Genomic DNA, 15,459 nt, shown 5'->3' with positions numbered 1-15,459 from the left:
TCTCCCTTGAGATGACAGCCCAGGGAGGGGTGGGAGGATAAGGATTGCGCAATGACCCTCCCTCGCCTCCCTTTTTTTACGAGAATGAGGTATTTTATACGATTTACAGAGAGTGTAAGGTGGCTTGTGAGGTTTTCCCACTCGGCCCTCTCTCGGGAACTGCCTCGCCAAGCAGCAGCGATCGTCTTGAGCCTAATATTGATTAATTTACTTGGCAATTTAGAGGGTCTTGGTAGATCACATTAGGGGGAGAGGATGGAGGTACGGAAAGGGGTTGAGGGGTGTTGGGGGAAGAGTAAGAGAAGGAGGAGGAGGAGGAGGAGGTGGAGGAGAAGAGGAAAGGCGGAGTGAAGAGGAAGAGATGTGAGTGCGTGCGTGTGTTCATTTCACCGATGTTCACGTCTACATATCCTCGAAAAAAAAAGACCTTACAGATATACATGTTTCAGACGTGTACACGCGCGGATAACACATGTCAGAAGGCACAATATACCTTAATGCGACAGTACTTGACTTGCTTAGTACGTGTTATCCCTGCGACAGTGTGCCGGTCACACACCACTTGCACCAACAACTTCTGGGATGAAAAGTAACGTAAGACTAAAATCAAGACAATCCACGTAAATAAAAAAAAAAAAAAAGAAAATATTAAGAATATCAAGACCGTACAGTGATGCGATGTTCTGATAGTCATTATATCTATCTCTCACCACCTATCTTCATCATTGTCGTCATCATTATCATCATCATCGCCAGAATAGAAGACTTTGAAGACAAACAAACAAACAAATACTAGTAGAAGCCAACCAGAGGAGGGAAGCAAAAGGGAGGGAGAAAGCGAGGAAGAGGGAGGGAGGGATGGTGGGTCGGGGGGGATAGGGGGAAGGAGGGAGGGAGGAAAGAGGGTGAGAGGCTAGAAAGGAAGGATGGGGAAGGAAAGGGAGGATGGGGGAGAAGGGGAAGGGAACTAAGGAGGGGCGGAAGAGGGGGAAGAGAGGGGGTGAAGAACGAGCAGGAGGGGAAGAAGAAGGGGGAGGAAGGGAGGAGTAAGGGTGCGGCGCTAGGAGGGAGGAAGAGAGGGTAAGTGAAGGGCGGGGGATGGTGGGGGAGGAGGAGAAGGATGGGGGAGAGGGAAGCGAGGGAGGCCGGAGACTGAGGCGTGATGAGGGGAGGGAAGGAGGGGATGGAGGGAGGGACGGGAGGAAGAGTAGGGAGAGGAGATGGGGCAAGTGGAGTGAAGGAGGAGGCGGAGGAGGGGGAGCCCTGGAGGAAGGGAGAGAGATAGAGAGAGTAGGAGGGGAGACGGGAAGGGAAGGCGGTGAGAAGGGGGAGGGAGGGAAGAGAGGAGGTGGGCGGGCGGCGGGGAGGAGGAGGAGGAGGAGGAGTATAATGTGGGCGGTGGGGAGGAGAGCGGAGGGGAGGAAGAACTGAACTGAAGGGTGGAAGGGAGGGGTGGTGGTAGGAAGAAGGGGAGAGAGAAGGGAACTGAAGAGAGAGGAGGAAGGTAAGGGGGAACAGAGAGGGTGAGAGGCTAGCGTAGGAAGGTGGAGTAGGGGGAGTGGAGGGAGGTAGAATGTGAAGAGGGGGAGAAAGAGAGAGAGAGAGGGAGACATGACATGGGAGAGAGGGGGAGGAAGGGAGAGAGTGAGAGGCTAGCAAGGGGAGGGAGATTGAGGGAGGAAGGGAAGAGAGCATCACACACACCTACATTCACTTGCACACGCATACTGCACACACACACACACACACACACACACACACATGCAATACACATCCCCACACCTATAAGACACACACACACACACACACACACACACACACACACACACACACACACACGTTTCGACTCAAAATACATAAAACAGGAGTGTATACTTGCTCCCATTACGTACATACATACACACACACACATACATGCACACAAACATACTCACTAATATTTGTTCATCCTAATCAATGTTCTCAGTTTGTACATCTTTGTGTGTTTAGGTAAGTGTACGTATACATGTGTGTATATGTGGGAATGCATTCAAGTAAATATATATATATATATATATATATATATATATATATATATATATATATATATATATATATATATATATATATATATATATATATATATATATATATATATATATATATATATATATATATATACGCACAGTACACGCATACATGTGAATGATTATAATTATAGTATTTAAATAATATAAATGTGATATGTGGGTGTTTACACATGCACGAAAATATACATGCAGTTGTGTTATGCACTTGCACTTACATACATACATATATACATGCATACATACATAGATACATACATGCATACATACATAAATGCGTATAACATTGTTTAAAGTAAAATAAGTCAAGTATACATATTACAGTATATGTATGTATACTTATGTGTGCGAGCAGCAGCAGCAGCAGCAGCAGCAGCAGCAGCTAGGGGACATAGAGTGGGAACGTGCCGGGGCCCTCCAACCCACGGGGGGGGAATGGGGAGAGGAGGAGCCCGCACCACCACCACCCACCCCTCTTTCACTCTTCCCCCTGAGCTCCCCCTCCGTCCCTCCTCCCTTCTCCCTCTCCTCTCTCCCTCCCCTCCTTGTCTCCGTCCCATCCCTCCCTTTTATGTCCTCCCTCCCCCTCCTCTCCTATCACGTCACTGCCCCTCCCACACCCACCCATCCGTCCCATCCCACCCCCTCCCTCCCACCCGTTTCTCTCTTCCCTCCCCTCCTTCCTTCCCACTCGTCCCTTCTTACCTCCCTGCTTCCCCGCCCCCGCCCTCCCTGACTCCCACCCTCCTGAACACCCTTCTTCCCTCTCTTTCTTTCTCTCTCTCTCTCTCTCTCTCTCTCTCTCTCTCTCTCTCTCTCTCTCTCTCCTCCCCTTCTTCCCGATTCCACTTACTTGCAACCTTCCTCCCTCCTTCTTAAACCTCACCACTCCCCACGCCTTTACCTCCCCCTCCTCGCTCTTACATACGTACACACGCACACTCCTTCACCCTCCATCCTCACAGCCCTGCGCACACACACACACACACACACACGTATACATATACACGCACATTACCCATCTCGCATACATAGGCACGCACATAGTGTATTCTTAGGCGTATCGCGCGCACACACACACACACACACACACACACACACACACACACGCACACATAAAATTATTAGGAGAATCATCTCTATGAATACTACTTACATCACATTCACATTTAGCTACACATACTAAATACATACATACATACATACATACATACATACACACATGCATGCATACATAGAGAAAATACTTATCTCAGTTCATCATCATCATCATCATCATCATCATCGTACATTTGCTGGAGGAAATACCTACCTCGCAGATCATCATCATCATCATCATCATCATCACCATCATATTGAAGGAAATACGCATCATCATCATCATCATCATCATCATCATCATCATCATTACCGAAGCTCTCCCACCATGTCGCCGTGTATCCCATCACGTCATCATCCCTTCACCTCATCTCATCTCATCTCATCTCACCCTCTCTCTCCTCCTCCTCCTCCTGCCCGGCTCGAGGACTCACTCAGGGAAAGAAGGAACAGTGAAGGTGATGGTGAGAATCAGGATCAACCTCTTGAGTTCCTTTTTCATTATAATTATTTCATCATCAACATCCCCCTCCTTCTCCTTCTCTCCCTTCTCCTCTTTCTCTTCTGCTCCATCTCCTCCTTATCTTCATTCCCCTCCTCCTCCTTTTCTCCCTCTTCAAGCACCTCCTCCTCCTCCTCCTCCTCCTCCTCCTCCTTTCCGTTCCCCTTTCTCATCTCTCTTTCTCCACCACTTCCTCTACCACCTCCTCCCCATCTGACGTTTTTTCCTTTCTTCGTCGCTCACTCCCTCGTATATTATCTGATCTCTCTCTCTCTCTCTCTCTCTCTCTCTCTCTCTCTCTCTCTCTCTCTCTCTCTCTCTCTCTCTTTCTTCTCTTCTCTCACGAGCTCTCAAACAAGAGACTGTGTATAATGTTCATCTTACTCAGGCGTGAAATGAATAACAAAAGAAAAGATCTGCTTCAAGGTCACGTCAAACAGTACATACTTGAAAAAAAAATATTTCCTATACATTTGTTAGACAGAGAAGATGTCAGACAGAGGGAAGGAAATTAATAAAATTGTTTTTCTTAGCACTACGCCTTCTGTATCCTTTCCTCCGGCCACAGTCCCTCCTTGCCCCTTCCCCCGTCAGGTAGCCCGCACGGGAGGCAGGTAAGGTGGGGGGGACTGGGTCAGGCATAGCCCCGTCACCTAGGAGACCCTGCCATCCTCCCGGCGGTATTAGCAATGGGAGACCCTGACGGCGCAGCAGCAGTACTGAGGCACCCTGTCAGTCGCGGGTGATGCCACCAGGCTCTGCCAGCCCTGAGGGAAGACCTGCCAGGCCAGTGTTGCAGATGTTGCGTGTCTATCGTTTGTTATCTCCAATGCATCATTATCATCGTCGCCATCCTTATCAGCATCGCTTTCATAACTCTGCTTTTCCCTGGATGGCCGAAGATTATACTTATTAGATTATATTCTGAGCAAAACGACTCTATTGTTGTTATTGTTTTCACCAATTGAAGAAACACTGATATGGCTTGAAAAACCAGCATTACCAAGCTGTACATATACTCCTCACTTGATTCATTGCTCCTCGTGGCTTTCCATGTTCATGAGAAAATGTCTGAAAAAATGAAGACGCAATACTTTGTCACTTATATAAATGACAGGAAAGGACTGAAGAAGGAGGTGCACCTTCCCGCCTGCTATGAGGAAAACGTCTACTCTTTTCCTTACTCCAGGACGGGTCGATGCTCACCCATACCTTACTTGTCGTCAATGGGGAGTCGCAATAAGAGGCTCGACGCGTGGCTGCAGAGGCTCCATCTTCGCGACGGCCGGGGAGAAGTTAGTGGAGGAGGCCTTGGAAATGAAAGCAGTGAGTTTGTTGGTGTAATTGTGCATGGCTGTTTGAAAGTCCATTAGTCAGTTCGGTTATCGATGGTGATTTCTTTCAGAGGCACGTCATGTGTGATTGGTCCGTGAAGCGCACTCGAGCCAATCAGAGAGCAGGAAGGGGCTGACGTCACCTGAGTTGAGGATCACGTCGGGTCAGTGGCGGCAGGTTCCGGTGACGGCAAGACCAGCATCTTTTATTTTTATTTTCAGTTCGCAGCCTCCGTGACATGGATTCAAAATCGTAACTGATATTCTCAGGGACAATAATGATAACAGTTCTGAATAAAAAAAATGTAAAGGTTTTCTCCAAGACAACCTACTCCTTTCGCGGGTATCGAACGCGTTTGAGAGTTAACCAGGTAACCGTGAGGAGCAGGCAGTGACGAGAGCCGCGTGTCCAGTCACCAGGACGGCCTCTAGCTACAAGAGTAAACTGCTAAGAGCAGACATCCTAGAGCCACTTCACCCTTATTATCTGAACCAAGGCTTCGGTGAAGTAAGAGGATTGTTTACATGCAGGAAGGTAATAACGGTGTGTACTGAAGCGCACGGTGAGAGTGTAAGGTGTTCCAGGCTGGGCAAGACCTGAGGAGCAAACCGCTATAGTGTGACGGTCATAGGGACCTTCCACAAACAGGCGGGCAGTGCGGCCTTCAAGATGGGAAGTGCCGTGGCCAAAGAGGACGAGGGTCAGAAAAACAAAACCATTTTCATCAAGCTGCTCAACCACGTGCAGTGGGTGAGTATGAGGACGAAGCAGTCTGTAGCTACTGATGCCTCTTTCCTCAACACGTTCTCTGATTACGTTATTTTTTTCTTGCCACAGAGAAATAGTCGAAGTTCATCTCTTTAGGAAAACCGAGAGTCGTCATTGTGTTATTTATAAAAAAAAAAAAAAAATTATGGTGTTGCGAGAACAGCTTCTTTATGCTTTTAGTAATGTCAATTTAGACTCATGAATGGAGTTTCGGTGACTCTGCCACCAAAGATTCAGTATGTTGACGATAATTGTGTTACTCGTTGCATTATTGAGTAGTTGGGTATTTTCCTTTTTAGTACAGGTGACGCTTTAACAAAAATTGCAGCTGACAGCAACCACAAGTCATGTGTAAATGAATACACAGTAAGGGGACACTGAAACTGTTGGCATGGCGGGGGAGTGTTGCCCGAGGCTCTGTGAGGGAGCTTGATTTATTCGTAGTGAGTTGCCTCCCGATGCCGATTTCTAAACTGCCCGGAGATCTCGGCAGGAGTGCGGTGTGAGGGACTGAGGGACGGCACGCTCTGCATACATTGATCGGCTTATATTGTAAGGATTCTACTACCTGTAGTGAGGCAATGAGGCCAGAACGATCGCACCGCTTTGTTATGACCCTTGCACTTGTAATATAGAAATCCTCCAATCTGAGCAACACTTGTATACCTACGGCAATATGTATATATGTATATATATATATATATATATATATATATATATATATATATATATATATATATATATATATATATATATATATATATATATATATATATATATATATATATATATATATATGCAAATGATGTCAATGATTGGTTTAATTACTTTTTGAAGAAAACTGATTTTCATCAGCACATGGTGGCGTAAAAGTTCAAATCTTGTTGCTAATGATAATGGTGACCCACAGCTGACCTTCAGTTCAAAAATCAGCACGGAGGACCTGAATGACCGGCTGACGGCGTTGTGTGGACAGCCCCGAGGCGCCACCATCCTGCTGAAGGACCGGTACGGCGCTCGGGTGGCCGTCAGCCCCACCATGAGGACCAACACCCTTCAGTAAGTGTTGGTGTCGTCAGCCCCGCCTGCACCCACACACCCACACACCGACAGCCACACTGTCAGCCCAACCACTGACTCAAGTTATTCATTTACTGGCACAACACTTCCTCCCCAAAAAATAAAGTCCTCACCAAATCACGGTCACTCATCGAAATGAATAGTGAGTCACCATTGCATATTCATTCCACTGCATTTCGTTGACGTGTTCCTTTTGTTTCTGCTTGCAGTGACGCCTTTATCGTGGAGATGCAAGCTGATCGCCTGAGTGAGTATTCCCACTCCATCACACCTCAGATTTTCATCTTAAGAATAAGTAGTTTACTAATTTACTTTATTAATGTGTAATAATTCAAATGAATTTGCACTATAAAGATAATTCACTGTAGATCAGGCTCTATTTCATAGTTTTTATCTTGTAATCTGATGTGTTCTTTTGCTCATATTTCATTAAAAGTCATTGCTTCTCTTCGTCCTGTAACCCAGGGCCGCAGCACTTGTCTCAGTCATACAGTTAATTGTTTCAGGGAACCGTGTCACTGTAACAAACCTAACTTATAACTTTCGTCATTCTTATAGCAATATCATATTGCATGTCATTTGAAAACGACAGCAAGGCGCACATATAGAAAGTAGAGGAGAAAACATCATAATAAAAAAAAATAGTCTTAACATAATTATTTTGCAAAGAGGAGAGGAAAGTGGTAACAATAAATTAATTAATAAATAGATAGATTATAGACCACATGAATCACGCAGCTTATGTCCCGTCATGCGACTCTCACTGCTTGCTGGTTGCAGGCGTGTCGGCGCTCAGAAAACGCGCCAAGCAAGGCAAGCAAGGCACGGGAACAGACAATGGAGTCCCCAACACTTAGCACCATCGCTGTCCCTGCGCACCACCAAATCCAACTCCACCACCCATCCATCTCCCTTGTGGTAATAGAGTGAAGTGTGCATTACGACCACAAACATGAGTTCCTGCATTGGCCAAGAGAGATATGATGATGAACAGTGACAGTGTTAAGACTGGGTTGGCCACTGAATGCTTTCCTTCTCTATAGGAGTAAAGGTTCAAGTGTGTAGTGGAACATTAGGAACATACCCAAGCCAAGTGGCAGTAGTTTGCCATGCATTTTCTTCTGCTTTGTACTGTACTACCTTCACTAGCCAGGACGACGCAGTTGTGACTCCTTATGACTATGACGACGCCCCTAATTGTTGCATTAGTCACAGCACCCTAATACCGTATGTCTTAAAGTGTTATCTGTTGTCTAGCCATAGTTGTGGAAGTCTCGAGTACAGCTGATTGATAACCGCTGGTAAGAGATGAAGCTGTGAATCGTCAGGTACCACAAAGAGGCCGGCCAAGCACTGGGACTCGGCCTTGTTACGTGTTATATCGTTCTTTCCAACAGCTTTACTAATCTATTGTGTGAGTACCCAGGTTTTCTTAGATTTCGTTATCCACTGCTTCGTTAACAAGACCTGTTGCTTCTTGACCTTCAAACCAGAATAGAAAGGTAATGGTGTCTATTGTCATCATTATAAGGCTCTCTATTAACGATTCTGTTGGCAAAGAATAGGGAAATGAGAACCATTGTGACGCCAGCAAAGAGACGTGTGGTGGCGCCGCTGGCAGTGATAACGATGGTGATGATGACGATGGCCCTGTTGATGCCACAGTTTGGCGGTCAGGGAATCTGGGGATCATGTCTGCCTGAATCCCCCACACGCAGCCGCTGCCTTTAGGACTCATTCACTGAAGGCACACTCACACATCACATGACTCCCAAGAGACAAAAATGTACCACTTCAACACACACACACACACACACACACACACACACACACACACACACACACACACACATTCTCATATGCTGGCACGACTGGAATATCGTCTGAAGTACTTATTCTAATTTTATCCTCGCCAGAGGTAACAGGATGTCTTCTCCATGTCACTGCAGTGGCTTTCGTAACGCACAAGTAATTATTAACTTACACATGTATTGGCAGTATAACAAGAATACAAAAGGCAAGAGCTGGTTTAATGATAGTTCACTACTGACTATTTTGCATTTTGCATTACACGCTTTATTTCGCTATTCCTATTATGTTTGTATTGTTGTGAAACTGTTGTGCTTTATATCTAACATGAAGGCATTAAAACCGAAGGCGGGGTATGGCAGACTTGTCCTCGCCTCATCTTGTGAGCGGCGCCACTCCCTCGAGGCGGCATCTCTGAATGCAATGTATTGATGCTACTGTTCCCGAGCCACCTGACGCTGGCGGGCAGCACGTGCACTGCCACCGTCAGGAATATATCTATATAGAGACAAACTGGACCAATATATCCGTATTTGTTGCGTTCCTTGGTATAACAAATTTGTTTATAAACACATTGCACTGAGATCGTTAAATATGATAGACTGTGCTTTCCCAATAGTTTCATTAAGGCAATTAAAATATTGTTGTGTGTCACATGACCATTAGTGATGCAACACGTGTATTGGCAGTACGCACCGCAGAAATACCTGGCTGGCAAACGAACAGCGTATTAAATCTCCGTCTGACATATCAACATGTTCGCATTTCAATGTTACTAATCAATCTTACTGTTTTCAAGACACTCCTTAGCCCCATAAGGGAACCATAATGCACTGCTAATGGCGCTTGTGACGGCAGCAGAGAACGCTGGTGCCCGGTGCAGTGTGGGTGACGCTGCTGGCGAGGAAGGTGGAGGTTGGTGGAAGGATTTATATTTGATCTTTTGTGTCAGGAGCAACTTGAAACATAATTACCATATCCAGATGTTCTCTCTCTTCTGTATATTCATAAACCTCTGAATACATTACAAACATGTGTATCTACGTACACTACATATAGAAAATCCACATGATAGTAGAATCAACAGTATAGTCTCCAACAGTCACGAGAGGTGCACTTTTATTGTAGTGACAGTGAACTACACTACACACTGGCCCGGGATGTACGTGACTGAACCAAGCAAGGTCCTATGACTGTTCCACTACACTATTACCCAGGCGTCGACACTGACAAGACTGAAATACGTCAACAATAACAATATAACCATGTAAATCATAATATGGCAGAGTAAAGTTGGTAGGCAAATACAAGTACAAGGCTGTGCTAAGGCAGAGTTCGTCACGGTTTCTGAGTCTTTGGTAGGTAGAGAGGAGTCTAAAGTGAACACATAGAGGCAGCAGATTATCACTATTCTAGCTTTCTCTCTAAGTTCCCTCAGGTAAATACTTATCGATCCACCCGTAAGGAAGCATGGATTCCTGAATGGACTGGGTGCGCTCCATACATTTTGAGCTAAAGCCTGAAGTCTATACATCGCTACGTCACGGTACTAATCTCCCTGTAGCTATGCTGCCTGAGAAGAATATTTTTTCCAGTTAGGTTAAATATATGGCATTCCGTGACTACCTCATTCAACAGTTCCTAACCTGACCAAACAAGGAGCGCACACAAAACAGACAGGAGTCGTTCGTTACATAGGAAGGTCGGTCGAGCAGCAGGAGAAAGTAATGGCGGCGAGGCTCGGGCGAGGATCACTCAGCGGGGGACTCGGTGTCATCTTCTACTTCCTCGACCTTACCAAAGTTGTCATTGATGGTGTAGAGGGAGGCTGCCACTCCACAATCCACATTGGCCTGGTAGTCACACACGAGGTATTGCTGCAGAGAGACGGAGAGGCGTAAGCTGAGGGTGTCTTGACGTGAAGGTAGGTAAGTGAGATAAACGCAATCTTGTCATATGTTGAAAGTCAAATTTATTCTCATAGTAAGAGGGAGAAGTGCCTGTACGTTAACTCTGCATTCCTTGTAATTATTTGATCTAATATTTCCGCGTCGAACCTCGCGGAATACGGCGCAGGTTCTTTGGGTTACTTTTATCCTTACAGAAAAGGTGTCGACAAGAAGAAAAAGAAAAAAATGAAGCAAGTAAGAGAAGACTAGCTCAAGAAGTTGAAAATAGGTGGAGTGGTGGGGAGGGTTAGATAGAAGAGGAACAGAGCGAGGGTCTGGGCGAGTGCCAATGGGCTGGTGCCGTCCTTACCTGGGCAAGGACTGGCACGGGGCGGGCAGTACCGGGACACAAGGCCCTGTACTCACACTTACGATAATACGACAATTACTACACTTTTTTAAATATATATATATATATATATATATATATATATATATATATATATATATATATATATATATATATATATATATATATATATATATATATATATATATATATATATATATATATATATATATATATATATATATATATATATATATATATATATATATATATATATATATATATATATATATATATATATATATATATATATATATATAAATTGCAGTAAATCCCTGGATACAAAACTATATCGGAGGGCCACAAACGAAAAACATGGTGACCTCACATAGCAAAAACGAAGAAAACAATTCAAGAACAATCACAAAGTTGAATAGCATTATTACTTAAGAAATCATCCGAGTAAAAAATTGAGACACAAATCACACAAATCATGTCTCCTTTTTCCGTATAAAATCATAATGTCACACGTGGATGTGGCTGCAAAAGGAGGGAACTGTTAATACAAGACTAGCGAGGTGCCGGTTATGTCTCGGTGTGTTGGACAAGATGAGAGAAAGAAATGGGGATAAAAAGGGTTGTGTGATACGAAGACGTAAAGAGGATTCTGAATGACTGAGGCTCGACCGAGAAAGCTTCTAATTATAAATTGAGTTTTAAGGAGTGAATGGATTACGAAAATTACACTTACATTTTATGGTAGAGGAAATTAGTATGAATGAAATATATTGTAGGAAAGAGAGATTAATGAGACTAACATAAAGTAGAGATAATTGCTGACTGTGGACATAAGAGAAAACCTATATGATAAAGAGAATCTAAGAGAATTAAGGTAAGTGTAAAATGAAGGAAGAAAGGTGAGAAAGGTGAAACTTTTCTGCGTTTACGATCACACCTCCCTCTCTAAGGAAAAATATACTAAACAGAACCTTCAGCATCAAATCTGTCGTCATCATCACTCCGTTCCTCACAGCGGGTACAGAGGAGAACACTGAGTCAAAAGGCAGGAAAAGATTGTACGGAAGAAATGCGAGTAAGCAAAGCGCCACACTCTGTGAAATGAGCCACAATTATTCACGCATCATTTGCGGGAATCTTTGCATTGAGTAATGTCACACAGGGAAAGGAGGAGACACTGTAAATTGCTCTGACACTAAGGTATAGTACATTCGAATTCTCCACACCATACTTGCCGTCACTCTCCAAGGTCGAGACAAATCGCGCAGCAGGTGTGTGAATGCCGCAGAAAGTCTCACCTGGTTAAAAAGCGTCTGATTCGGGCAGCGGAAGGACCACTTGGCGTTGTTGTTACAGATGTGGAACACTTGACAATCTGCCTCCACGTCGGCGTAGTAACCGTAGGGGCGGTCCTGGCAGGAGAAAGACGTCTCTTGCCCCGCCGTCATCGCCACCATCACCGCCGCCACAAGGGCAACCACCAGGGGCGCTGCAAAAAGCAGCCAGGCAACAGGCGAAGTCCTTAGTAACAGAAATGAAGAATGAAAACATGTACTGCAACACTGGCTAAAGACATCCAGTAAAATAAGGACTCCCTCACGCTTTGTGACTAAGACTGATACCAACCCACTCATTGGCTGAATAATCTAGCTTGCAGAGTGTGAATGGGAGGAAAAAAATGCACCTGATAATCTGACCTTACACAACACACACAGGGTCAAACATACACTAGTTACTCTTTATAAACCATGTTAAATCAATGAAAACGAAAAACATGAGGAGAAATGATGTTGCATCACCCATTCAGAACCAAACATTCAATCCAGAAACACACAATCCTCCGCCAAGTCGCCGCTTCCCAGCTTCCTTGCCCCACGCGGCGAAGAGGAGGAAGAGGGCGGGGCTGGTGGGTCAGGGGGTCCGGCAAGTGTTTACGAGTCAGTTAGCGACGGCAGCACGTGGGGATGACAGCGTGAGGGATACGCCGCGCCGCCTCATTGCTCCGTCATGCTCCAGCTTCATTAATGCACAAGTCGTTGCCGCCCAATTTTTACACCTTAAATCTTATATTAATTCGGTTCACCGATAACATTTCTTTTCCTCTAGACGTTCTCGTAATGTTGGTCATTATCATCATCCTTAGTCTTTGGTTCTTACCCCTATATTTCTCTCTCTCTCTCTCTCTCTCTCTCTCTCTCTCTCTCTTACCTCCTGGAAACCTCATTTGCGCTAGATTCTGAAAAGAAGACAAGAAATTATTAAAAATACGTAAGTATAAGCCAATATTTCAACACCACTACGCATTGCACACTCACTGGCAATGAGGGAAGAGCGAGAACTAATCCTCAAGTCTCGTACCCGCGAGAAAATAAATGCGCGCAACAAAACAAACCCATAAATTTCACAAGAATGAATTAATGTACCGAGGTGAGTAAGTGGAAGTGAATTTAAAGTTCCAACATGGGAGTGGACTCGCTGGGGCGCTCAGGTATGCAAAGGTAGTTGCGTAAGGCTCTCCCAGGTACAGGTGGAGGTGCGGCACGCGAGCGGCAGATGGATTACCGCGCGTGACCGCTGTGTTGCCTCGACCAGCGCATCTCGACCGCCGCGAGAACATCTTCCTCCTTACAATATTTATTACCTCGTCCCGCCTCCCGTAACTTGATACTAATATTCATTAGCGCCTACTACTAGATGACTTCCTTCCCTCCCACGCTTACTCTCTAATGCTACAACTTCATATTAAACTTTGCTGTGGCTTGTAGTACCAGATGAGTTTCTTACTCTCTGCCTCTTGTAACTAATATCAATTTTCATTACACTCTAACACCGGATGACTCGCCTCCCTCCAGCACTAACCATCTCGCTGTTCTTGCCCACTCTCTGCGTCCTGCAATATAACTCTTCATTATGGTCCAATACTAGATGACTTCCTTCCCTCCGACACTAACAGTTTAGAAATTGCTTATTTATTTTCCTCCCGCTCCCTTATTTGCTCATTTCTCCCACTGACACTTCCTCATCGTCCTCGAGACCTGCTAACTTCCTGCACATCATCACTTTACTACCCGGCACTTCCTTGCCCCAGCTGACGACAGGGACCCGTGGGGATGAGCGGTGGGGGTCGGGGAGTGGACGATGGGGTCGGGGAGTGGACGGACGATGGGATCGGGGAGTGGAGGGGCGGTGGTGTCAGGAGTGTAGGGACGTGGGTGACGAGGGAAGGGTTTATGGGGTGCATGAAGCCATAAACAAGCATCTTCCGTTTTAGTCAGTGATGAAGTCGCCACAGTATGACATCCAGTGTCTGCTGTTTATTAGTACTCACTCAGCCTCATCTACTAACAGTGTGAGTCTTCATTATATATTAACGGTTTTGTTAGGCAACTTTAGCTCTTCGTTCTTCTTTTATTCTCTGTATCTTTCTCGCTTTTCTAGAGCCAAATTTCCATCCCCTCAACACCGACCACCCCACCTGTATCACCTCGGCGACATTCCCGTGATTGCAGAGTCAGCAGCGATAGTACTTTTACTTCCCCTTGCCCCTAGGACACCCGCCCACCCATGGCTGGCACATGGTGTCTGACTGACAGGCCGCTGCTCTTTTTTGGCGGTGCGTCTCTCTCTCTCTCCCCTCTCCCCTACCGGGCAGCAGCGACTGTACTCTCTCCCCTCTCCCCTCGCGGCCACTGGCAGTACTTTCTCCCCTCCCCCGTTGCCATGGCAGCAATAAGCATCTGGCTTCTCAGATTTTAACTGTCAAAAGTTCAGACTCCATTTGCACAAAATGATAGGACATACATATTTCTTTTTATTTACATGTAATACTTAAACGTTTTGATGTTATGATTATTAACTATCAACAGAGATTTTTTTATGAAACTTGTCTAATTTTATGCTGTGACAACTCCTGTGGTCTTTAAAGTCAGGAGTCTCACACTCGCCCTTCACACACTCTTACCTGAGGACGGAGGGAGGCTGGCTGGCCGGTGGCAGGCCAGATGAAAACAAGGAATCGCAACAATCTCCTGCTTCTCGTTGTTTTATACTCGGAGCGCCGTGACGTCACGTTCTTCAGCCAATCCCGCGCACGCCCACTACCGCTCATCGTATGATTGGATAATCATTTAATGTTCATAATTCAGTGAATGTAATGTGTTGCTTAAGAGAAGGAATGTTAATGTAGTGCATATCTCTCATGTGTATCATCATGTGTCGTACCTATAACCTCTTATAAAAATAATTGATGTTATAATATCCGCAGGAAGGGTTGAACGTTCCCGCGGTGATAACAGCATCCTGTTTGCCTAACAAGACTTTCACAGTTTTTTTCTTACAAAGCTACTGTTTCCACTGCCTTCACCTCCTTCGGCGCCTGCCGCAGACCAGCCTGCCGACCCTTCGCCTGCAGCTGGTGGCCGTGAGCAGCCGCTCGGGTGATGCTCGAGGTTAACCACTCCACTCCTGTGTCACTTGGGACTCTCTCCGCGCTCCCCCTCCCCCCTTGTGGTTGGGGTTCCGTAAGTGCGTAATGGGTATTGGAGG

At 45.4% G+C, this 15,459-nt stretch overlaps 2 protein-coding genes across 2 annotated transcripts in view; one reads left to right on the top strand and one right to left on the bottom strand.

The window, feature by feature from the left end:
* Positions 1-5,655: 5,655 nt before the first annotated feature.
* The window catches only part of LOC135103145 (ribosome biogenesis regulatory protein homolog), a 31,974-nt gene continuing 22,170 nt past the window's right edge, over positions 5,656-15,459 (top strand). Inside the window, exons 1-3 of the mRNA XM_064009207.1 lie at positions 5,656-5,751; positions 6,680-6,828; positions 7,059-7,096. Of these exons, the coding sequence (XP_063865277.1) occupies positions 5,671-5,751; positions 6,680-6,828; positions 7,059-7,096 (268 nt within the window). The 5' untranslated portion in view covers positions 5,656-5,670. The remainder of the gene's footprint in view (positions 5,752-6,679; positions 6,829-7,058; positions 7,097-15,459) is intronic.
* LOC135103146 (uncharacterized) lies at positions 9,637-15,037 on the bottom strand. Its single transcript, XM_064009209.1, has 4 exons — positions 14,876-15,037; positions 13,123-13,150; positions 12,213-12,403; positions 9,637-10,535 (listed from the first exon to the last, which is right to left on the bottom strand). The coding sequence occupies exons 1-4, from the start codon at positions 15,020-15,022 to the stop codon at positions 10,410-10,412; spliced, it is 492 nt and encodes a 163-aa protein (XP_063865279.1). The 5' UTR covers positions 15,023-15,037; the 3' UTR covers positions 9,637-10,409.

Source organism: Scylla paramamosain, chromosome 8 (assembly GCF_035594125.1).
Source record: "Scylla paramamosain isolate STU-SP2022 chromosome 8, ASM3559412v1, whole genome shotgun sequence".
NCBI classification, from domain to species: Eukaryota; Metazoa; Arthropoda; class Malacostraca; order Decapoda; family Portunidae; genus Scylla; species Scylla paramamosain.
This window is presented reverse-complemented; position numbering and strand designations above follow the sequence as displayed.

Bases quoted from the DNA above. Each gene is read 5' to 3' on its own strand.
- LOC135103146 (XM_064009209.1), bottom strand. From the start codon at position 15,022: ATGAGCGGTAGTGGGCGTGCGCGGGATTGGCTGAAGAACGTGACGTCA. The intron at 13,151-14,875 runs GTAAGAGTGTGT...TCTTCTTTTCAG, and splicing joins CAGCCTCCCTCCGTCCTCAG to AATCTAGCGCAAATGAGGTT. The intron at 10,536-12,212 runs GTGAGACTTTCT...GTCTCTCTGCAG, and splicing joins ATCAGACGCTTTTTAACCAG to CAATACCTCGTGTGTGACTA.